This window comes from Pezoporus flaviventris, unplaced genomic scaffold (genome assembly GCF_033815535.1).
Source record: "Pezoporus flaviventris isolate CSIRO_AGI_PZ_B2104156 unplaced genomic scaffold, CSIRO_AGI_Pfla_v1 ptg000031l, whole genome shotgun sequence".
NCBI lineage: Eukaryota > Metazoa > Chordata > Aves > Psittaciformes > Psittacidae > Pezoporus > Pezoporus flaviventris.
Window position 1 is genome coordinate 50,221,000 of NW_026892579.1, and position 25,178 is coordinate 50,246,177.

A 25,178-nucleotide genomic window follows, 5' to 3' on the forward strand; every position below is an offset into this window, starting at 1 on the left:
TTAGAAGTATTTGCAAAAAAAAAAAAAGCAGACCAAACCACACCAAAACAAAACAAAACACAAATGGGCTTTCAGCAGCAGTAAAACTATGGGAAAAACGTCCATAGGAAAATAACACATTGTATAATTGATTACACAATTGGCTTTCTGCAGTTATGGATACAACAATGATGTATAACTCAAAAAACCAAAATACTGCAATGGCAAGCTTGACTTTAAAGTAACAGATCCCTAAAGGAAAGTATAACCTAAAGGTCAACATCAGTGTGTTTACAATGAATTAAAGGCATCCGAAGGCATTACTGAAGATTTACTGACACCCCACTGCACATGGGTTCTAACCTGTCCTAAATACAGTCACACGTCTGGTGTAGCTTTGGCATATTGCTGGATTTTTCAGACCTGGTATGATCTTGTTTCTGCTGAGAAGTACCTCCTTCTTCCTTCCACATCTCACAAGAATAGTGTTGGAGTGTGTGATAACAACTGTGTTCCCCCCCACCATATGCAGAGGAGCAGAAAAGGAAAAGCCTCTCCTCTGTTGGGCCACTGGATTTAGCAACTCCCTGCCAGTCTAGAATAATCATGAGAATATTTGTCCTGAAAGGCAGGACATATTTTCATTGAAGTGTGGGCTCTTGGCAGGAAAGAAGTACCTGTTCTTGACAGCCAGAGAGATACCAAGCAAGCAAGTGAAGAAAAGTGGGCTTGACTCAGGGATCCCATCACTATGTGGCTGTCACATAAGGGATGACAGCTCCAGGCACTCACCATACTTTCCTACATAGAAAAAAAGAAGAGAGGTGGATTAGTAAAGCAATGTGGTGGCCAAGTGATAGATCTAAATGGGGTCTTCTACTTGGGAATTCAGAAGCTTCTGGGGAAGGGGAAGACTTTCCCACTGGGACAGGGTTAAATGGGTATTAAAGGGTCATCATGAAACCCTGCTCAGGAGTGGATTAACAGTATCTAAATTATTCTTATGAAGTGTTTGTGCAGTCTGCTTTTAAATACAACAGTGTTGAATTTCCCTGGGAATTTGTCCTCTTACCCAACTCTCCCCACCGTTAGAAAGCTTTTCTACAGCTCAGCAGAAGAAGTCAGAATGAGGTTTTATTCATTCCACTACCACAAGGGCGTATGAAGCAGGAGATTTTTAAGCCCACAGAAAGAAATCAAATCATTTATTTTGACCTATCCTTGTATTTCTACCTTCTGTAGGAAGTGTGGAAGTTAAAGGGAATACATCAGGGCATCCCTCAGAAAAACATCTTCGAAAATGCAATTGCTCCTCCTCCAGATGTGCCATAGGCCAGACCTACCTGAGCAAAACCTGCGGTTGAGCTGGCCAGGACTGTATGGTGGTCACCATTTATGTTGGGATAAGTAACTCCCATGTTTAAGCCAGAAAAACGAACAGCGGGAGTCTGCTTAACAAGAGAGAAGAAATCTAAAGCTAAAAGTGAGCTATAAAACTCTTTGAAATCAAATTTCCTTTAATAATTTTATTATATATTAAGAAAGAATTTCAGGATAAAACAACACAAACTATCACATTGCTGCCAAACCTTTTATGATACCTTTGAGAAGAACATAAACATCTTCCCTGAAATCATAAATTTACTGTGGAAATTTTTGACAGAAAAATCATGTAAACATTTTGAGTTAAAATTGTTGACCAAGTGAATCTTTTTCAGTCAGCACAGTGAAAAGATCACCCCTGCTATCAGCAGCCACCTCCCAGAATAATCACAACTTCTTTTATGTCTCCCCTCTAATGAGCCTCACTGAAGGCCCCTCTCATCTGTACTTAGCAGTCAAGTATTTCAAGTGGTCTCTTTCTTTACACCAGTAACGGTATTCGATATCTTTTCTGTGCCACTGATTGTCACAGAAACCAGAAGTTTAGGCTTAGCACGTATACCTCCTGAAAATAGATATCTGGGGACTAAAAGATATGGCTGAAGCCAGTGAGAGGTGAGCTAAAAATAATGACTTCCTTTCAAAAAGAAATTAATTCTAAGGCCCTAGCTCTGTGCTGTGCCTAAGGCTGTGCCAAACAAAACTTGACTTAAGCATGTGTTTGGCTTTAAGCAAACACTTCCAATGGATTTGCAGAATGAGACTGGATTTCAGTTTAAGCACAAGCTTGAGTGCTTTGCTGAACCAGGGTCCAAATGCCTCAGTCACTAACCTGCTGTTTATAGTTGGTCTTGGCATCTGTGCTGTAATTTTGAAAGTGGAAATACTGAGGTAGCTTTGCTCATTTTAGGTGAAACTGGCAAACAATAAAGTCACATTTACAGCATAAACCAGTAGGCTCTACTGGCAGCAAGCATCTTTCCCAGTTATATGGTACATTCTAAATGTGTGGCTCATCACATGGCAAAAAATATTTCCCCTCCATGGTATGCAGTGGAAGAGGAATTAGACACAGGAAAGGCATTCAAAAGACAGCAAGTGTTTAATGGAGACAACCAAGGAGAAGCTTTCATCATGGCAGCCATTCAGAATGACATTGGACATGTGACTGATTGGCACAGCATTACTTATTTTTTTTCACTTTGATCATAAAATTACTAGGAAAGGCTTAATGGAGTTATAAATATCTTGTTTCCATGAGAGTCCTGGGAAGATAATTTTAGCACTGAAGTCTTTACAAAGATAGAGCATTTATAAAATGATATTATCTAAGGACTCCAATGGATAACGCAGGGAATTCTGCACTCTATTCCCAGCTCTCCTATTGACTCACTGTGCTTTTTGAGCGAATCACTTCATCCCTCAGTGACTCTATTTCCCCATCTAGGCATTGGGGTGACAATGAGAATTACCCACTGCTGTAAAGTCCATATGGATTAAAAGCTGTAAATATTGCTCATATTCATCAGAGCACTCAAGCCTGCTTACGGATGGTAAGCTATGTCTGTAAGACTCTGCATAAGCTATGTGCTGTCCTGAATTGGAACTGTCATATTTATGTTACTAGTAAATGACATTGTAGAGTTACGGTCAAAATATTCAGAAGAAATATTTTAAATCTTTTAGTTCACTCTTTTTAGGATGCTGAAATTCAGAAATATTTTAGTTTTAATGCAAAGCTTGGAATTTAAACACTATGGACAAGTTTCCTATTGAGTAAAAATACATCTTTTCATAGAGCAACCACTCTGGAGGAGTGTTACCTAGAAGGTTGCTAGCAGCTACCTGTGAGATAGAAACTACATCTATACTCTAAATTTCCAAAGCTCTACCAGGCTTTTTCACTCATGTGCTGCTTTTACTGCGTTAGAAACTTCGTACATCAGCTTTCCCAAGTACCAAGCAGAGTACTGGAGCAACAAGCATAAAAAGAGCTTTAATGTCCAGGTACAGTGCAACTATTGCTGTTCAATCTTTGCAGCTTTGAAAAGGACAAGTGAGGAAGGAGTCATGGCAAATAAGCAAATAATCAGGCTCAAGCTCCAGTGGGATACTATGCCTGAAGGCGATAACATGGATTTTGTATGAGAAAACGAGAACTTCCATGCTGGAGAGGAGGAACTACATCTCACACTGATAGCACTGTAACCACCCTGGCTGTGACTCCAAAAGGCTGCTGATAAATTTGAGACACATCAGAGCTGCATCAGAAAGTTGATGAAAATGTTGCTAAGCCTGTGAAGCCTTGGAGTTGATCTGGTTAGCTTAAGGAAGGGAATTCCGGCTCAGAAGTGACTTGAGCACCAGCTTAGCATACCAAAGTTGACTATGGATGGGCATTTGGAGCTTGCTGTACCTTTCTGCAGTGGACTGAAGAGAAAACGAGCAGATTCCCACCTGAAATGAGATTTTTGCCTCATTCTGAAAATGCAGATCAGGAAATGGAATTTCCAGGCTCCTCTAGCTGTGATGTGTTGCACTGGTAAAGTGTGCTCCAGGCTGAAGACAGAGTTCTGTCACTTTTCCTCATGTCAAAGGTCTCAATTATAGCTAGACTTGACTCTTCCAGATTAAACACAAAAGTTTCAGTGGGTTCATAGTGTTGGTCTTTGTTACTGCTGACACACATCCAGAGGCAATTTCAAGGCATTGGCCTTTTATCTGGCCTTTATTCTGAAAACCATCATTGCTCAGAAAAGCATTGTGTGTCCTTCTGTTTGCTTGATACTGAAAGAAAAACAAGTGCTTTTCAGTATCGTGACATGCCTGCCCAAGTGTGATTCCCAGGTTAAAAATGAATAGATGAGCAGTGCAAGATACTTAAAGAGTTCTACTTTAATTCTAATTACTCCTTAAGTAATTCATTATAGCTCAAGGTACTGCCCAAATCATGGTATTATCATTTACTATTTTAAGTTTGCTTATACAACTGGAATAATACACAGATAAAAAAGGATCATTACAGGGGTGTTTTCAGGCATTAAACCTGAGGTTTGAATTTCATTTTTCTGAAAAAGTAAACCAAAGAATATTTTACTGTTTGAAAACCTGGCAACTCGTCTTTGCTTACCATGAACTGAAATGAAGAACCACTTTGTTAAAAGCCAGTCTTATCACAATGATCTGGTTGTTTCTTAAAATAACAGAAAGACCTGAATCAGCAGGAGATGGTTATATTCTGTCCTTCGGGTATTCATCAACATATTCAGCTTTGCTAAATTTTTCTTACAGACTCTGGCCTTGCAGTCTGGTTGAGGTTTTTGGACATGAATGGTTAGCGCATGTAGGCACATGGGTCTGTAGGAATAAACTGGGTAATGAGTTCTCAACATACCCACAAGACAGGACAAATGCAAGTGACAGAACATAGCAAAAGTTGCAATCGCTAAAGCATCCTGAGCTACCACACCTGCCAGCACTGATCTGCACATGACAAGATACATTTATCCCTCCACATGGAGATGTGCCAGTGTTGACAACTTTGTACAGGGGTCAAAGGTGGGAGCTGGGCAAAAGGTGGGAGCTGGGGCTGTCTGACCTTCTGGACTGAGTACTTCACAACCTGGTGCTGGCAGGCTGGTTGCTGAATGGGACACCTCTAGCAAGGCCCTTTCTGCAGATTTACATGATGAACTCACAGCAGAGCAGTCTTCCTCCAGAGGAGGCATGGAGCAGCCCAAGAGCAGAATCTAGACCAGAGGATCCATTTCTTCTCTCCTTTTAAACTTCCCTTTACTGTTCCCATCCTCTCTGGGAATTTCACTAATGCCCTTTTCCCCCTTCCCAGCTCAGCTGTAAACCCAGTATACTCTCTCCTTCAGGATTTTCAGATATCCAGGCTGCCCAATATCTGGAAAGCTTAAAGTTGGAGTGCAGTACTAAAAGGGTATGACTGGCAGATTGATGCTTAGGTAGGGAATAATGACTGGATGGACTAGCTATCTCTTTTGGAGCTCTGTCACACTGCTGAGAAAGCAGAAGGAAGGGGTAGAGACTTCCCTCTGGGTGATGTGGCAGAAGGACTCTCTTCAGAGATGTTCTGATGCAGTGACTCAGTGTCGTGGAAAGTATGACTGCCTAAGAATATCTGTGTCACAAAGACCATTTCCATTTTGCCATCTCCAGTGTTCACCTTGCACAAGGGCTGGCAGTTTGTAGGTACTGGCACCATCTAGGGGCCAACTGTCAATCAGTGATGCCATAATACATACTATATATAAGCATACACTAATATAATGTGTCTAAACAAAACATGTCATAGTAGAAGTGTCAAAACAGGCTGTGTGTGTAAGTTTTTACTTCTAGGCATAATTCAGACACAAAAATACAGTCTCGGTTGTTACTTACCTGCTTGAGCTGCTTATTTTCTATTAACTGAATGTGCATCTGATGTCATGTGCTGACCAATAACCCATAATTCACAATCATAGAATCATAAAATAATTTGGGTTGGAAAAGACCTACAGAGATCATCTAGTCCAAACCTCCTGCAACGAGCAGGGCCATCTTCAACTAGATCAGGTCCTCTGCTTCCGGTGATGTTCCAGTTATGCCTTCAAAAGTCACCTAGAAGTGTCAAAATAATGGAATGATGATTTCAGGAAGAAAATACAAAAAGCCTTAAGACCATGGATCACACTTTAAGATGATGAAACATATAATTTTTTAAGTTCTCTCAATATAAACAAAACTCCTTAATCTGACATTTTTAAATGCGTTTCTATGTCAATCTCTGTAATTATGGATAAAGATTACTAAAAAGGCAAAGAAATCTAGTACAATGGACTTCTCCATCAAAGCTGTCTAGCTGTGCTCCAGAACTAGGGGAATTCCACTTCTCAACAATTAATAAACAGTAATTTCCATGCTATTAGCTATTAGTTTCTCACAGTTAATTACACTCTGTGGTTTCCTAAATAACATGTAAAAATAGTATTTGTAGTACCTTTGTTTTCTTAATTATTTACATTCTGAAGCAGATTAAATAACAAATTCAGCAGCTCAGTCTGTATTTACATGCCTACATAAGCATCTTGATTTTTCAGAGCACCTAGAACTCTCAGAGTTGCACACTGCTTCTGAAAATCAGGCCATTTATTTAGGTGTCTATATTTAGGTCCACGAGTTTGAAGCGTTTGGCTTGAGGTCACACAGCTATGGCTCATTGCTTTTTTTTTTATTTCCATTTGGGTCACAATGGGCAAGTCACTCCTAATAATTCTCTTCACAAATCTAAGAACTAGCAGGAGAGGTGGTAAGAATTACTTGCTAAATACCGTCATGATGTTCAGCACTTCCTCATATGACATTTCCTGCTGGGAGAATTTCAGTCTAAAAAATAAAGAAATCAGTGCATCAGAAAGATGAGACATTATGTTCAGAGGCTAAACTTATGTTCTGGTTAAATTGTGCTCATTTCCTGGATTTTACTTGTCTGGCATTTTTGTCATTTCCTCTATAACCTTATGATCATTTTGACAAGTCAGATATTCTAGCTCCCTTAATTTTGATTAGGTAAATCCTAGAAATCAAGTGATTGTACTTGTTAACATGGGGCAACAAACCACAGTTCATTCTTGAGGAACTGGAGCCGACATTAGCATTCACGCTGTTGAATTGTGACTATAGCTCCAAGACTGCTTTTGAATTTGCATGGTATTGCACAGGCCTTGACCTTAGTGAAGCAGTTACAACATTTTGAGATTCTGCAGAGAGAAGGTCTGCAGAATCTCAAAGGGCATCAAGAGGAAAGAAGGACATCAAGAGGAAAAAATAATCTTTTAAAGAAAAAAGGAAATCGGTTTCCTTACCATTCCACCTCTGCAGTTTGTCATCCCTCTTCTCCCCAGAGTGAGATGGTCATAGCTTTGGGAGCAGGTATGTACAGAGATAGAAGCAGCGCTGCCTTCATTTTGTATAGGGATGATGATAACTGAGAAGAAACAGAAAGCACATAAGTGAAAACAATAATCTTAAATACCTCATGTATTTCAACAAAATTAAACCCTCCTCATCTTCCAGTGTCCTCATTCAAATGGGAGAATATAAATCTGGCCATAATGTTTCAGATTTGAGAGAACTGTACTTGTACTTAAAGGTGTTCTTTGTTACAGAACAAAAGGCTTTTTTTTTTTTTTTTATTTCTTGAAATAGAGATTGTTTCAAAAGTCAATGAAACCCATTTTCTCCTTCAATCTATCATGCATCTAGGCTAAAAAAACATTTCTTGGTTAAAAATATTCCTTAACCGGAAATCGGGACATGGCATTTTTGTTGTTTTCAAAACTGAGGGTTAGCTGTAAGGTAATAAAGCTCTATTTTGTGGCACTTTATGTTAGATATGGAATTTTTGCTATGTCAAGTCATAAAGAAAGACTTTTCTTCAGGCAATCCTCACTCTCAGTAGTGGATGGAAGATGTGAAGACTCTGTTCCTATTCTCGTTGCCTTAAAAAATACGAGCCTCCTGCCTGGCCCTGAAGATGCTCAGGAACAAAAGGGTCATACCAGAGAAAGGGTTTAGGGAGCAACAGAGCCAGTTGTAGGGCCTGTACCACTGCAAGGCTGGGAGCTCAGGGGTTCCCAGAGTGGTGTCGCAGGTTATCCCCACTTGCCTGACCCCCACATACCAGATTTGGAGAGAAGCAGCATCCCTGTGCTCTTCTGCATCTCCAAACCCCCACAGAAGGAAACAGCCCTGCTCCGTGATAAACCTGCTCATGGAGTGTCATGTGCAAGGGCATTACAGGGACTGCAATTTTACAGCAAGCTATTCTCATCTGCAGCAATTTTGCATTTGTGCAATTATTATTCTTGTACCCGAAACTGCAAAATGATCTGTCGAGAAATGAAAAAGAAAAAAAAGGGGGGTGAGGTGTGAGAAGAGACAGTCTTTGCTTTGCACATTTCTACTTAAACATCTGCAATATGTTGTATCTAAGCTGCTTTGCAGTTGCTATATGCATGCAGGATAGAACTGAAGAGGTGTTGAGGCAATGCTGTCTCACTGTACTGAGTGACTGGGTGATAAAATAGCAGATGAAATTCAGCAGTGATAAGTGCAAAGTAATGTACATGGGAAAAAAATAACCCTAGCTCAGCATACATAGACACTGGTTTGAGCTATCACCTTGCTGCAGGAGATCTGGAGGTTGAAGTGGAAAGCTCTCTAAAAATGTCTATGTGGGGCTAGTAAGTGTTCAAAAAGGGGAATGGAACATTCAGAATTAGAAGCTCCCCTCTTATGTGACAAAGGGACTCCCAAAGTCATCAGACTCATACGCTCAGAGTTCTGAGTCCTTCAGCCACACAGCTCTTGCCTATTCCAGATCCACCAAAATTCAAGTCATTTTAGTAGAACTAAAGTTTTAAAGACAGTAGTGCTTTCTAGTAAAATCAGAAAGAATAGAGAGGATGGTGGTAAAGTTTCACACTGGAAATAGAGAAAAATGCATCAGCTTGAAAGGGGAATAACTGAAAGGAAATCCAATTAAAGTCTGCAAAATAATGATGGTGAGAAGGTCAGATAAGAAATTTCATTTACTGACTCTACAACAAAAAAACCATAATAAAACAATTAGGAAGACTTGAAAATGCTCTTACACAATTAAGAATTATCGCAGCACACTGAGGAAAGCAAAAGCAAAAACGGGCTCAAAAAGACTTAAAGACAAACTCCTAGAGAACAGGACCACTGTTAGCTACTAAGCGTAGTAGGTTGGATACAATCCTGAATTCCAGTATTCCCTACCTCACTAGTTGCTGGAAAATCATAAGGTAAATAGGAGAAGAATACATGGTCTTCTTTTTTTACTCTGTTTTACTAAGCATCTAGTCTTGGCTGCTGGAGATAAGATAGAGAGTAGAGGGATCCAACAGTATTATTATATGCTAAAAAAGTAACTGAAACAATCAAGGGTACGCTAATGCTGATAAAGTCAACACTAATTTTACTTACTTTATCCACTCTAATCTCCAGACTCAGACATTTGCACGAAATCATCATCCATATCTGGCCAAAGAATTTGGGATTATCTCAGTGAGTACAAATACAAAAGAAGCATTCACTTCTTGAGACTCTACAGATTTTGCGATATTACTCATTTCTGCTGAAAAGAGAAAGCTCTTGTCACCAAAGCTCCTGCAAAGGCTGCAGAACCGAGTCAGTGTTTGTATTTTGATGTTGAGAAGCCAGCATAACATAGAGGGGAAAAACATTTTGGTTGCAGTACTTCAGTTGCGTTGAAATTCACCAGTGTTACTTCAGTACATTTGAGAGGCCACTTTTGCTTACAGATGCAATCTGGAGATAAGAAGCAGGTGCAGAGTGAAGATAATGAGCAGCTCAGGATTTGGATGAGATGGGCTAAGCCTGTGCTCTAAGGTATCAGTAACAAAACTCCCACTCATTTTGTGGGAGCAGGACTACAGCACTGCTTGCAAATCTTGCAAGTAGCAGCTGTTTCATCACCTCCTTTGGTATTCTTTCCAGAATTTCAGCTTCCTACAGATTTTGGCACTCTACAACCACTTCAGCTGTGGGACAATACCCACAGCATTTAGGAAGCACAGGTTGCCTACTGGGGCCTAAGTGAGTAAATGGTGTGACTCCAAAGAGACCGGTCTCTTAGATACTATTAGTCTCTTATTTTTGCAGTGCCATTTTTCCATGTCTGAATAATGTATTATTTTGTGACCTTCCCTAATAGAAATGTTTAATGCTTGCAACAGGGGATATTAAAGCCCCTGCAATTGTTGCCATTCTCATTATTATCTAATCTGAAGGCATTTTTACTGCAAATGGTGGAATTTGTTTTTTTCCTCCTTCATCTTAGAAATAATGTCTGGATGCATATAAAAGCCAAAGTACTGATTTAGGCATTCCTGATTTTTTCTGAACATGGGTTAGCTTGTTTCCATAACTGTAGAGATTCCCATTTTACTACAAGGAAAGCATACAGTACGGCAATATCATCACAATGAAAATATTATTCCCAATATGAAAATATGAAAAAGAATAAAACTTGAGACTGGCTACTGTAAACAAGACATGGTTAAGAGGCATGGGGGTAAGAAGACACAAGGAAATTTTATAACATAAGACTTGGGACAGTAAAAGCTCTTCCTACTCAGAATATTAAAATAAGACATTATGCAAAGGGAACACATGTAAATGGAGACAAAGGAAGATATCCTACCAGGTGTAATTCCTAAAACAAAACCCAAGATGATAAGCATATAATTTGATTTAAAACCTGATTAGTTTGTATTGTGGTATCTTGGTTTTATAGCTTGCTTTCTCTTCTACACAGTGCCTAAAGCAATAAAACCATGGTCAGGGATTCACATTTTAGGCACAAGGCTAAAACAAGAAATAATAACTACTACTATCAGTTACCTATTATATATTAAAAAATAAAATTAGAACCAAAGAAGAAAGCCTGAAAGGTGTCTAAACCACATATGCATCAAGGTATAAGTCAGTTCTTGGTTAATGGGACCAGGAAGAAACTCTTCTTTTGCAAATACAACAACCTACAATGCATTGCTCGTACATATTTGCAGAGATCAGGTGGGATATGCTATTGATCTCATTCATTACAACAGTTATTTTATGCTGTTATTGGTAAATGCTGCTATAAATGGCATACTTCTTTTTAACTAATGGAGAATTATTCCTTCCACAGATCTTTTATAGGGTATTTAACAATTATATGGGAGTCTTCTAGTTCTCCATTATATTCTATAGATTTTCAAAGCCAGCTTTACAAAAACCTATTTACATTTCTGTATCACCCTATTGATTAAATCTCTATTACATTCCAACGTGAAGACTGCAGAAAATCAGCATTAGCTTCTGATGCTTAGTAGTCTTGAACACATGGCTGGAAGAGAGAAAATAGACCTTCCTTTAATAAAGCATGCCTTGGGGGCATCTGAATGCTTTCTCTTCTTTTTAAAATCATGAGCGTGACAAGCCTTTTTCTGCTATAACCTTGATGTTCCTTAAGTGTCCTACAAATGTACCTTCTGGCCCCATCTCTAAGGGGGAGGTACACCTTATTCACCTGTTAACCTGAAGAAGGGATGACAACTGGATCCATTCGAGACGGAGCTCACTTCAAGGGCCAGTTTCCTGGTTGGGGGTTAGAGGTGGGAATGGTGCTTGTGACCTCCATCCCCCAGAGGCACCACAGGGCATTCAGAGGTTTGTCACCATGTTGAGGTGCACTGGCGTTGTGTGAGCATCCATCCCCCCTTTTCTTTCTGTAACCCACCACACCTCTCCCCATCCCACCCTACCCCAACTCTCATCTCCTCTCTCCCACCCTACTGCATCCCACATTTCCCTACCCCATCCCACCTAACTTTGCCCTATCACGGAATGGTTTGAGCTGGAAGGGACCTTCAACCTCATCCAGTTCCAATCCCCTGCCACAAGCAGGGACACCTTCCACTAGACCAGGCTGCTCCAAGCCCCTGTGTCCAGCTTGGCCTTGAACACTGCCAGGGATGGGGCAGCCACAGCTTCTCTGGGCAACCTGTGTCAGCGCCTCAGCACCCGCACAGGGAAGAATTTCCTCCTTATACCTCATCTAAACCTATCCCACCCTTCTCACATCCATCCCACGTCTCCTCGCTGCACCTCTCCCCGCTGCACCTCTCCCCACCTCACCTCACCCCACCTCACACCTCACGGCAGGGGGGACCAACACACTGAGGGAGGGAAGGTTTGCCACGCACCGGTAACACGACACAAGCCGCTGCCGGATTCCCACCCCTCGCTGTGTACCGGGTCCGCCATGAAACACCCGCTAGGCTCCCCTGATTCCCCACAGAGCAGAGGTACGGCACCGATAACCGAGACGCGGCGCGAAGCGGTGGGAGGTGAGGGGCGTGGCCAGGGCATGAAGGAGGCGGGGCCAGTTTGCTCCTCGCATTCTTATTGGTGGTTCCCTCTTGTCCGTTTGGGTGGAGGGGTTTATTGATTGGCTTGTGGCCCCGCGGTAGTGGAGTGGGTAGTGAGAGGTGTGTGTTGTTCGGTGAGCAGTTGTTAGCGCGTTCCGGTGCTCGGGGCTGAGGGGAGGCGGGCGGCCAGGTGCAGGACGGTCGAGCCGCAGCAGGTAAGGGTAGGGCCGCTGCCGCGAAGGAGCCTCCGCTTGCAGCCCTGCCCTGCCGACCTGGCGGTGTGCGCCCGCCTTGGCGGGGTTATGTAACCGCCCCGCCGGCTCTCCCTGCGGCGTCCGCTGTCCTGCCCCCTACCTCGGGACCCGCGCTTGCCTCGGGGCTCCTTTCGCCGGAGGCCTTTCGGATGCTGGGCGAGCTCGGGGCTTTCCTGCGATTGGCGGTGGGGAGCCGCGCGCTGAGGGGGGTGGACCGGCCGGTGCGGGTAGGAGCAGCTTGGTGAGGTGCTGGAGCACCCGCTATGTGGGGCAGGCGGGAAGCGGGTCGCGGCCGTGCAGGAGGTGATGAGTGCCGGCTCGGGACAGGTGGGTGCTCGCAGCGCTGCGGACCTGTCCCGGCTACTCGTGCACCTTAAAGCTGGGGTGCATGCAACGAAGTTCGTATCTCTGAGGGAGAATCTTCTTGGGCTGCTTTAAAGTTGTCCAGTGTCGCGCAGCGATGTGTGATGTCTATAGGCCATGTAGCTCTCCGAAATTGTTGGTTTGTTGTTTACACGCCTCTCCTAGATTCTTTTGTATTCCTTTAAAGTATTTTGTCATTTTACTGCGTGAGTTTGGAGTGTAATCTACTTTCCTAACAGGAAAATGCATGGTAGGTTTATACAGCTGAGAGACATCATACTGCACAAGTGTAAACTAAAGTTTAATCAGAGGTTATGCTTTGCTGTGCTGTGCCACTGTGTTAAACTTTCGAGTTCTGCACTTATAAATTGGTTTGCTCAGTGTTGTTTACCTACTTAGAATGGTTGCTCTGTGGAAAAGGAAAGCTCTTTTTCCTTGGAAATACAAATTACTGTAAAGAAACTCTGCTGCATTTATTCTTGCAGTAAAACTGAATTATATGGTCGCACATCATTCCTGAACAGATGGAAGTCTGGATACTGTGAGAGTATAAATCTCAAAAACTACAAATAGTCGAAAGGACAGAAGATTACTTTATGGAAATTATCAAATTTGCTATCTAGTAAGTGCTGCCTTTCTTGTCCCATTCTCCTTAAATTTCTGAGAAGGTTGTCAGCTATGTGATATAGCTTCTTTGCTGCTTTCCAAATATTACAGTGCTTACTTAGATTTGGTGGCTTATTTTGTCTTGAAAATGCTTGTCGGTGCATTGGTGTCCTTGGTGTTTTTTATGTTAAATCACTTGTGTGTACCAGCAGAAAATTCTTTTCAAGGAAACAATGACATTTTATTCCAAGTCATCAGTGTTGAATACCTTCTAGGAGTTAAACACTGTGAACAGCTCCTGTTGCATATGGTACTGACATACAGGATTTCTTCCTTTTTTTTTCCTAGCAGGGAAAAGGGAAGTAGGTCTTGGTAGGAATTGGAGTCTAGTTATGAATTTCACATTACAAGCTAGAGGGCTATTAAATGTGTTCCACTGACCTCTGTGTGAGGTGACAGGTCTGGCTGCAGGCCAGCAATGTTGTAGTGCTGTGTGTCCCTTATAAAACTGGCTTGCTTTAAATAGTGTAGTGTAGAGGCCAAGTGAAGGTAATCCAAAAGCTTGTTCTGGTTTCTTTGGTTTGGGGATTTTTGTTCTTTGAATGCCTTAATGTTACCATGGTAACCGTAGTGGTCGATTAATCATGGCTCAGCTCTTGACTGTAAGAACCATGTGTAAAATCTTCATGCCTGGCATTGGTTGCTCATAGTATCATCTTCCCATTGTGGAATGGTGCTGGAGTCTTGGCTTAGTAGGGTTGAGCACCAGTGTCTGCTGGCTTGTTTTCTCCAGGGTTTCAGGTACAGACTACTTGGCAAGCCAAGGCCAACAGAGTTCCTTTACTAGTCACGGGATACATCCTTGGCATGGGAGGCACAGCAATATGCAGGTCTTGAACTGCTTGAGCTGGCCAGCCCTGCTTTAGATGAATAAAACTGAATAGTCCCTTTGGATGCTAAAAGCTTCCAAAAATAGTTACAAAGTCTCAGCTAAATTTAATATGACTAGAATGTCAATGGAAAGGATTAGAATATTTGGGATTTGCACCAGATAGTGTTTGGAAAAATAATAATAAAATCCTCTTCCTCATATCTGCCACTTCTGCAAGAGCAATAGTGGAGGTTGAGGCTATTTTTGTGTGGTGCTAACCAGAGTTAAAAATGCAAGTGGACTCCACAGTACCAGTAACTTTTATTACTGTAAGGGGAATAGTCCATGTCCAGGTGTGAGATGCTGAGGTGCAGATTGAGGGAAGGGGTGACTATAGTCTGTATTACTTTTGAGACTACAACAGCTCATTAATCCTGTCACATGAGGTTCTCTTCTGCTCTCTCTGAGGAAAACACATCAATTTAAGTGGATGGGAGCTTTCCACAGTGAAGAATTACCACCCCATAAAAATAATATTTGTGTCCAGTGTTAATTTTGCAGAATGGAATGAAATTTTAACAGGCTACTATTATCTGAACTACCCTGATATCCTTGTGCCTTCTGCTGAAGTCTTCACTGTGGGTCCGGGTGTTTCAGCAGGAGCTGCATCCTTAGGCTGACATGACAGGAACTGGTGACTGTGCTATTGTTAATTCAGTGACTATTCAAAGACTGATCTTGCCCTGCCCCCCCCCCCCCCAAATTATGGTATAGCTTGCTGTTTGGTTTTGTACTTTCAGTAGCAGAGGTAGAATCCCTGTACCTCTTCTGGACCCTTCTAGAAAAACAACTTCAACATTTTTTTGCCTCCCCCCTTTTTCTTTTTTCCAAAACTTTTCTTAATTCCTGTAGATTATGGTTTCCAGGTTTGTATTTGGGACTCAATAGTACTTTTAGTTTATAATGATTATATTTAAAGCTTCTATTTGTACCATTTTGTTTGCTTTAGTCTATTTTTAGCCATGTTTGTCATGGCAAGCAGTGTTTAATAAAAAAAAAAGTAAAGTTTCCTAGCAATTTCAAAAGATTTGTCCCTGTTTCTTGATGTCCCTCAGGGACTCTTCCTAAGACCTCTTAAAAATGGAAAATGGTCACCAAAGAAATGCGTTATTATTTTCCATAAGAAACATGGATAAATCTATACATGCTTGGTGGTATATAAAGCTTTGGTCCATTCAGACACATGTGCTAAAGTTGTCTTAATTTAGCAAAATTTCAGCTGCAGTTGTTTGCTCTGTAGGGGTTTGACTCCATCACAGGATGTACATCTTTGCCTTTTTGGTTTAACGCTAAAAAAGCAATACTTTTTGATAACAGTTTTCAGTAAGCTATTTGCCAGTGAATATGAAATTTTGCTAGTCTCTGTTAATTTTAATTAGAGGTGTAGCATGTCTAAAAATAGTGAGGTGACAGAGTGAATGCTTAGCTCCCACCTGGAATCTCTACAGAGCTTTCAGTTACAGTACCTGTAGGGTTGAACACTGACATAACCTAATTGTTCCTATGGGAAGGGTGTTTGCTTCGTGGTTTGAACTGTCACAGATTTCAAGCTCTTACACACATTGACCACAGGAGGAGAAATTTCAAGTAATTTAGTATTTTTTTGATGTGAAGGCTTAAGGTCAAAACCCTACACCAAATACAGAAATAGTATAGAAACACAGATTGCATATGGGTGAACTTTATTTACAGGGGATAAAGGGATGTGGCAAACAATCAGCATTAGGTTACTTGGACTTGGGCTCAGGTTTGTGTATATTTCTGTCTTTGAAGGGGAACAATTCTGATATGGAGTTTACTAGTGTGGTCCCTGTTAAGATCTTGGTGAACTAATTTAGCATCAATGTTGGTGCTGGATGATGCCTTAGTGTTGCTGTTATGGTGTTGCTACTTCTTTTGAAATTCTGGATGACAGCTCCTGGTATCTTACATGTTTAAAAATATCCTGATTTGGGAAGGGAGAAGCAAATGCACAGCTCTCTTTGGAGTCCTTACATTTTAAAGGCAAGATGACAATGGTTTATTCTTATTTGGATGTCTTTCTGGTTGTTGTCTTTTTTTATAAGAAGGACAACAGGAGAGGAGGAGTTAGCTTATTTTGTCAGCAGTTGTGGAAAGGAGCTTTAATATAAATGGGAATGTGATCACATGATTGTATTATAGTTACATAAAAGATGACTTGTAATTTGGTTTATTTTATATGACAATGCAGTTCATGGTTTATACATGATTTGGAATTAATTATTTTAAGGGATTTGAAATGTAAATTCTTTTGTTCCAAATTAGTAGAATAATCAGGAAGATAATATTTTTTGACAGAGGACTGCCTGTAGCTAAGTAAATTCAAAGAAGCTACAAAATGCTACCAGCAAAAAAATACCTGAGCCTTAAGTAGTTTGACAGACATAATAAAGGATGTGTAGTTATTTGCTTTATATATATGTGTAAAGTTATTTATGATGCAGAAGGTGGTAAGATTTCCAACTCATGACTGGCTGAAGATAATGTCCCATATGTGACTTATTATGAAGTTCATGCGGAGCTGTGAAAACTCAAGATTATAATTTCATGAATTCTTTAAGTAGGTTAGTTGCTGAAAAGTACAATTCCAACCTTTGCTGTTGTCTCTCTGCTCCCAAACTGGGCCTAAGTTGGTTGCTACAAATATTTACACAGCTGTTAAGTTGATCAGGTCAGTTACCTACTTTATGCATAGAATTAAACCCAACCTTTTTTCCTTAGGCCTGGTGTTTTAACTGTATCAGTTTGGTTGTGCCATGAATCGGAGCAGGAAATGCTTTCTTTACTACAAAAGATTGTGTGGGGCCCTCCTCTGTGTAGGAAAATGACTGGTGTTGGGGCAAGAAGCCTGAAGTACTTGACAGATTATGTTGCATGTTTTGGCAGAAGTGCTTGTTTGTCCATTCAGTCTGAATTTACAGCCCAAAGCATTGAAGTGTGCTAACAAATGTTGCTGATTCAAGTATGTTTGTCCCCTCCAAGTTCCATTCAACCAGCAGATCCCGCTTTCATTATATCCTAGGACATTCTTGTGGGTCCTAAACTTCGCTATTCCCAGTTTGGTTTAATTTTCCCCTTCTCGCTAGGATGCTTATTGAATGTTCGTTCGTAATCCAAATTCCTTCAACTTTTGAGTATCAGCTTGTGTCATCTTTGTACTTTTGAGTCTGTTGTGTAAAGTTGGCTTGAAACATCCCCTTCTGCTGACTGGACTCCTCCAGCTTAATGTTTGGGGTGGGGGGGGAAGGTTCTTGGCCAGTATGACTCTAAAATAGTCAGCATTTTCACTGACTGAAAGAACTTTGCCTGTTGTGAATGAAGTACTTCATACTCTCAGGCATGTAAACTTTATTTTGTAACATATTGGGCTTGAAGTTTATTTTTATAAACCTAGAAGCAATGAATCTCAGCACATGCTAGACATGATGGTAAGCATGTTTAGAGATTGTGTTTGGAGTAGAAGATCTATTAATATTCTCTGCCGGAGTGAACTTAAGTGTCTTCCCCAGTAGTGGCTGCTGTGAGTTTTGCTTATTTTTCATGGTACGTACTTGGGTACATTTATACAGAAATTCATGGTAATACTAGGCTCAAGTGAGTTGGCTCAATTACCAGAGGCAGTATTGCTGTGATACTGAGTTCCTACTACATTAATGCCTACTGTTGAAGTAGGCATTTCTTTTGCCACTTATTTAGGCTTTCTTTTCCGTTACAATTAAATTCCTAAACTGAAATTAGTTGGAGATACTTGTGCTAATACCAGCTTGAGCTGGTGAAATTACTGGTATGCATGGGATAGTCTAAAAACCCATCCTTAGGTTGATACAGTAAAAGGAGGTAATTGGCCAGAGGCTTTCCTACTATACCTGCTTCTTTACAGCACTGCACTCTTGCTTGTTTTCAACCCCTCCCTCATAAATCACATGCATGGAATAAAGCACTAGAAAACTATTCTGGTTTTAGCTGTGTAACATACTTTGGTACCTGGAAAAGGAGGACAGTTAAGATCCTGTGACCTGCCAGCTCTTTGCAGATCGCTACATGTGCTCTGAGTGGTATTGCTGTACAGCGCTTATCTCTGGATAAGGTCCTGAGTTATCCTGGTCTGACCTTGTGGTTTGGACTAGGTGCCCAGTCCAGGCCCCTTCCAGCCTTAGCTGTTGTGAGAAATAATACTGGCTAGTAAATCTGTCTCTGTTATGTGATCAGAGTGTGGCAAGCGTGGACTCTGTGCTCTAAACTGATACTTTTGGAGCATGACTTCAGCTTGTTTTCTTGAGGACTTCTGTTGTTAGCCCTGAGACCTCAGCAGTAAAATTACTGACACTTCTGTAACCTTATGTCACGGTATGATGTGCTGTTATCAGCCAAGTATCATTTCAGAGCAGCAGCAGAAATGAAGTTATATGAAAGGCACAGGCATGGCAGACTAGCTCTGTAGAATTGTGCAGGTTTGAAAAGATTTTTAAGATCATCAAGTCCTAACCATTTACCTAGCACTGTCAAGGGCTATCATGGCTTTGTCTGGTGATGTGTTGGTACCAGTGTGGTTCTTAGCCTCTCTGCCTTAGCCCTGGCAGCAAGAAGTTATTTCTCTCCATTTGCAGCTGCCTTTTGGGGTGCAAAGATTGCCGCCATGTCCCTTTCCATCTTCTTTGGCTAAATTTATCACTTTTAAAAATGAGCAGAATGTCAAAGCAATGCCCTGCTCCCCTAAGAAAATCATTACTTGAGCACAGCTGCATAAGCACTGATTAAGAAAACAGGTTTTGGTAGGTTTTGATTCAAGAAGACATTAACGATGACTTAATATTCCTGTGTCTTTCTGTTCAGTTTTTAATTTTCAGAAATAAGTCTTCTATATTGGTCTCTTAAATATGACCTGATTAGGCCTTGATCCCATGACCTCTTAAATGAATGGATCAAGCTTTGAACTAATTTAGCTTTGCTTTACCAAGATTAAGTGTAATAAGCCCATAGAGTTTAATTTTGGACACTAGTCCTAAATAGTGTATTTGAACTAATATTTACAACTATTTATAGAGAATAGCAAGCATGCAGTAGAGTAAATCAGAAACAGATGAGCATACTGTTTATGTAATTCTTTAACTCATTCTGAGGAGGAAAACCAGCCAATGATTACATATTGTGATTAAAAGAAACAAAAGTATCAGGGGATTTATTATGCTTCTCCATGACTTCTAGTCAGCTTATTGGAGCTCTGTAGAGGTTGTAGCTGATGTGTATTACACCTGTACTAAGGATTGATGAATACCTGAATTTATACTAATTAACACACCAATAATTAATTGGACCTTTACTTATTCCTCTTGGCTGGTATGAAGTTTACTGTTGTTATCAATAGTAGGCATAGTATTTGATGTATGGGCTTGTTACTTGTGTGTCATAACATTACCTTTCTATGCGATGGATTTGGAGTAAAGGCTCCAAAGGCAGCAGGATTTTCCTAAAGGGTGCTGAGAATCATCTCTCAAGTCCACTCTTCCCTTAGCTTTTTTTTTAACTGTTGAAGTTTTTTTCACTTTCATCTTACCCAACGCGTTACACTTTTTCTCTAAGCTGACTGTGAATTCAGAAGCACCAGCCTGCCTTCCCAGTAGCAAACATGATTCTCTTAAACCTAAATACAACCCAGTATTTTCCTTTAGGGCAAGGGCACTGAAATAACGCTTCTGGTTGTGTTCAGCAGCTTGTGCTGGTATGCTTAGGTCTTTTCTGTGCTAATAATTAAAACTAAAGCAGATCCCCTTTATTTCACCCTTTGGTGAAACTAGTTTTAGTGGCTGCTTCAGAGTCCAATTGTTGCCTTAAAATAGTGTTAAGTACGCTTTCTGTGAACTAACCCCCGAAACTAAGGATTTCTGGTTAACTTGTGCATATGATATTTTTGAAGTGTAGTGTAACTGTGTCTCTTCTTGTTGCCAGGGATGAGGGGAGACTCGTACTTCTTTGGAATGCGTGGCCTGGGTCACTATGGTTGTATCGCAGAGGATGGAGCACACTTCTTGCTCTACTCTATAAATGGAGACAGCGATTTAAAGAGATGCTTTGCAGAGGAAGATTTTCATGAAATAATTGACTTCAACGATCTCCCGAATTCTCTCTTTGCTTGTAATGTTCACCAGTCTGTGTTTGAAGATGAGAACAGCAAGGTAAAGTGTTGCTTTCCATATTTTCAATACATGAGAAACATATGCCTTATGTTTGTATTTACTGCAGTTTCAGTGAAACAGTTTAATCTTTCTTGTACAAAGAAAATGGATCCAAACTATGCTTTCTTTCTAAGGTGACAACAATATTCTGCCATGACATGTATTTCAATAGCTTAAAAAGGTTTTATCAACTCTGGTGAGCAAAAATGTTCTTTTGTTCAGATTTGTAGAATACTGAAATGTGGGTACAGGTCTTCATAGGAATTGTAGCTGCAGTTGTGATGGAGGTGGCAAAGTTAAACGTGTGAAAGTTTCTCCCACTTGCTGATCACGTACCACTGTGATGGGAGGCTGCCTTTACTGTATCTTCTCATAGGATCTTTTATGTTGGAAAAGACCTCCAAGATGGAGTCCAACCATTAATTTAGCACTGCAGTGTCCACCACCGAACCATGTCTCTAAGGGCCACATCTGCGCATCTTTTAAACACCTCCAGGGATGGTGACTCCACCACTTCCCTGGGCAGCCTGTTCCAATGTTTGATAACCCTTTGGGTGAAGAAAATTTTCCTAATATTCAATCTAAACCTCCCCTGGTGCAATTTGAGGCCATTTCTCCTTGTCCTATCACTTGTTACCTGGGAAAGGAGACCAACCCTGGCCTCACTATAACCTCCTTTCAGGCAGTTGTATGAATGATAGGGTCTCAAATGTTTTAAGTTATCTGAAATACTATTTTATTTGAAAAATCTAAAATGAATGATAGTAGAACAAAGACAAGAAGAACTATGCGAGATTACTTTTAACTCTGTAGTTTGACTAAAACAGAATGTTGAAAACAATATCTTAATATAAAAATAATTTTATAAAAATCAACTTTTTGCAGGAAGTGTTCAGTTCCTGTTTCTTAACCTAGTATTCTTCCTGATGGAGATGTCAGGAATGGAAAACCGATAGCTTTGTGCTTAATTGTCTGATGAAATAGTCTAGCCTAATTGTTATAGGCACATCTGCACTTATGTTGTGCCATTTTGTGGAATTTCAGAACCATTTAGTAATGAGCTTCATTTAAGTTGAAGGGGTTTGAAAGTATAATTTTAAAGGAAGAAAAAAGAAGTGTGCCCAGAACTAGAGAATCTCTTTGTCTCCTGCAGAGATTCTATCCCTACTTGCTCCTGAGCTTTCTTCGCTGAGAGCTCTATTCTGGCATTTAGCTGGTGGCTTAGTTAGAAAATGGAGTGGATGATTATGTAAGTACGTGGGAAAGCAATCCCCAAAGACTTGCAGGGCTTAAGGATGTCTTAAGAATAGCAGCTGGGTTGTGGAGGTGGGTATTCTGTTCCATGTGCATTTCTGTAAACTAGCTGTCAATGACATAGATTGAATAGCTCTGTTGGCAGGTAAGTAGTTACCCCCATAAATCTGTATTTAACCAGATGGGATTACCTTCAGATTTCTCATTAAATCCAAGGACCTGGGGAGCTGATTATGATTTTTATTCCTGTAGAACATGCACTTATGTTCCCAGTTGATTAATACTGGTAATCCTTTCTATTATTAACCATTGCTGCATGATAAGAGCATACATGAATTCAGTATAAAATATTGTCAAGTTACTAAGCTGAAGTTTAAAATCTCACACCATAAATGCTGCTGATAATCATATCTTCAGTTATATATTGATCCCGTGTAAAAGTAGTGGTACACTAAACTTTTTAAAAAACATACTACAGTAGTGGTTGTATTTGTAGTAGTTTCATTGTGTTATCCATTCCACAGAAAGTAATGATTTTGCAGTGTATCTTTTGTCTCTTACTCCTGACCTATGCTTTTAGGAGGAAAATAGAGGTATGATTGGTTTGGAAGTTACAAGTTAGCTGGTAAAGAAAGCCAGAGAAACCTGTCATTTTGAAAGGTTGTTTAGATTTGGTCTGTGAATGTGCTGTATAAATAATACTTAAATGTATAAGCTTCTAAGTGGCTCTGGCATGCAACAATATTAAAGCTACATTGCTAAAGTGCCTTAAGAGGCTGAACTGTCAAATTCAGTCTTTCAATATGCAAATATCTAAGCAATATTCTTTCTAAAGATGGGTTTTAAAAGCCAATGCCATAACTCCTTTGTGTTTTAACTTGTAGACACTTAAGTACTGTGTCAGATACAGGCTAAGCTCCAGTTTGTGTTTGAGAAGGGGCTGGCAGCAGCCTGGGGGTAACACTTACCTGCATGTATGCCAGCACTGTGGATAAGCTGATTCACATTGTCTGATCTTACTGCATTCTGTATCGTTTATACACTTTCACCAACCTCATATGGCTGTACAGCACTTCTTGGAAAGGATCCAGTGTTGCCTTATCAAGAGTGACTATGGCATCTGCAGGAAACCTGAGTTTTGGACCTTTGTTTTTCTGAAGATGAGGAATTTTTGCAGCTGAAGGCCATGTTCTTTAAGAAATTGTATCAGGCCAGGCTCGAGTCTTCTCCTGGCTGGCACCCTAAGGTCTCAACACAGAGTGAGTCTGAAGAGTTGTGGGCCCTGAATCTGAAGATGAGCATTGCCATCTGGTGTAAAGAAAGCTGCTCAGGAGTCACTGCCTGATCCTAAACACTGGAAGAAGAAAGGGGAAATATAAATTTATACTGGCTGTGTAATCTGATTTTGCTACAGTAACAGTATCTAGTAAAAAAAATACTTGCTTTCAACATTTGCTTTACTGTGTTCTTGGTCAGGAGAATGCCCTATCTGGGTCAATGATACAGGCGTTTAAGGATTTGCGCATGATGGCTTAGCAGCATCAATACGCTATCAGCTTGCTACAGCTGAGGTGGGGGTGTGGTTTTGCTTATCTCCACTCCTATCATGGATAGCCTGCTCCTTCGTATAGAAAATAGAATTGTACCTTCTTTACAATGCAACTAGAAAATACTGAGTTTTTTAGCTTTTAAAGGCCAACAAAGGTGTGGAGAAGTAGATTATCTTAACAACCCTGTTCCAAATCTGGGGTCACACTCGGTTGTGCCCCATAACTGTTCTGTGTTACGATCATTTATTTTAGCATATAACTTGTTAATGGTAGGGGGAGGCTTTTTGAAGTGTGCAGCACTGGCTTTGTTGGGTCATGGAAATCCTTCTCTAAAGAAACTAAATAGAAAATACTCCTAAACCCTGATAATTACCACATGTCTCTTGGAAAAACTGCTGGGACTACTTAAGATATGGCAAAATTGAGACTGTTATTTTTGGCTGATGGTGTGACTGAATGGGAGGCACTGCTCCTTTTATCTTTCCTGAAAAAGCAACTGTGGTGGGGAGCCAAAGGGCATGACTGATTATTCCTAAGGGTGGATGTCTGTGTGTGTTTTAACAGTTAATTGCTGCACGTAGCCCCTAGGGCTTTCTGGATAGTAAACCTTTTGTTGTAAATTTGTTATGCATATATCACTGTTTCATAAAAACATCCTTTTCTGTATTATGACTGTAGTTTCCTTCAGGCTGAAACTGGTAAGCCCACTGTCAAAGTGAAGCATCTTTGTCTCTTAAGATGGTTTCTTCAGATGCTGTAATGCCTCAGGAACTACTTACACAAAACTGACATTATTAGAATATGCTTATGTGAGGGAAGGATGTGTTTCCTCAAGCTGTTTAGAGGCTGTATGCTCTTCCTTTTGCCACTATTTTGGCTCAAATCAGGAGGAGCAGCTATTAAACTTGATAGTTGTATTTCGGATAAAGAATGAAAAATCAGTTTCTGAGCATTTTAGTTATGGTGAAGCTGCCTAGGAAATGGTAGCTGAAGTCCACTAAGTGCTTTTTCTTGCTAACTTAATTAAAACCAATAGGAGAGATTATTATTGATAATTATTAAATTATTATTTCTGCAGGAGAAAATAGTGACCAGACACATCCAGTTCTGGATTCTCAGTACTAGAGATATGAACATACTGGTGAGTGTCCAGTGAAGGGCCACTTAGATGATGAAGGGACTGAAGCACCTCCTATGAGGAAAGGCTGAGAGAGCTGGGAGAGTTTAGCCTGGAGAAGAGAAGGCTCTGGGGGATCTTATCAGTGTGTATTAACACCTAAAGGGAGGGTGCAAAGAAAATGGAGCCCAGCTCTCTTCAGTGGTGCCCAGTGATAGGACCACAGGCCATGGGTGCAAACTGAAACATAAGGACACACTTTCTTACTGTGAAAGTGACAGAGCACTGGCACAGGTTGCGCAGGGTGGTGGTGTGGTCTCCTTCCACAGATGTATTCAGAAGCCTCTGGATATGGTCCTGGACAGCTGGCTTGAGCAGGGGGGTTGTTCAAGATGGGCCTTCAGAGGTCTCTTCCAACCTCCACCAGTTTGTGATTCTTGGAACTTGTGATGAAGTGTATCCTAAAAAGTTCTTCTGAAGAGGAGGGTCAGTGTGTGAATGCAAGACTGGGGAATGCATTTCCTGAACAGTGGGCTTAATGGAGGTGGAGTGGGAAAGGGAAGAAAAAAGAGGTCAAATT

At 40.7% G+C, this 25,178-nt stretch overlaps 1 protein-coding gene across 2 annotated transcripts in view; it reads left to right on the forward strand.

Annotated features, from left to right (window-relative positions):
* Positions 1-13,461: 13,461 nt before the first annotated feature.
* Positions 13,462-25,178, forward strand: part of RCAN2 (regulator of calcineurin 2) — a 73,818-nt gene continuing 62,101 nt past the window's right edge. For both annotated transcript variants that reach the window (XM_061461003.1, XM_061461004.1), the window contains exons 1-2: positions 13,462-13,568; positions 20,451-20,677. In XM_061461003.1, the coding sequence (XP_061316987.1) occupies positions 20,453-20,677 (225 nt within the window). In that variant the 5' untranslated portion in view covers positions 13,462-13,568; positions 20,451-20,452. The remainder of the gene's footprint in view (positions 13,569-20,450; positions 20,678-25,178) is intronic.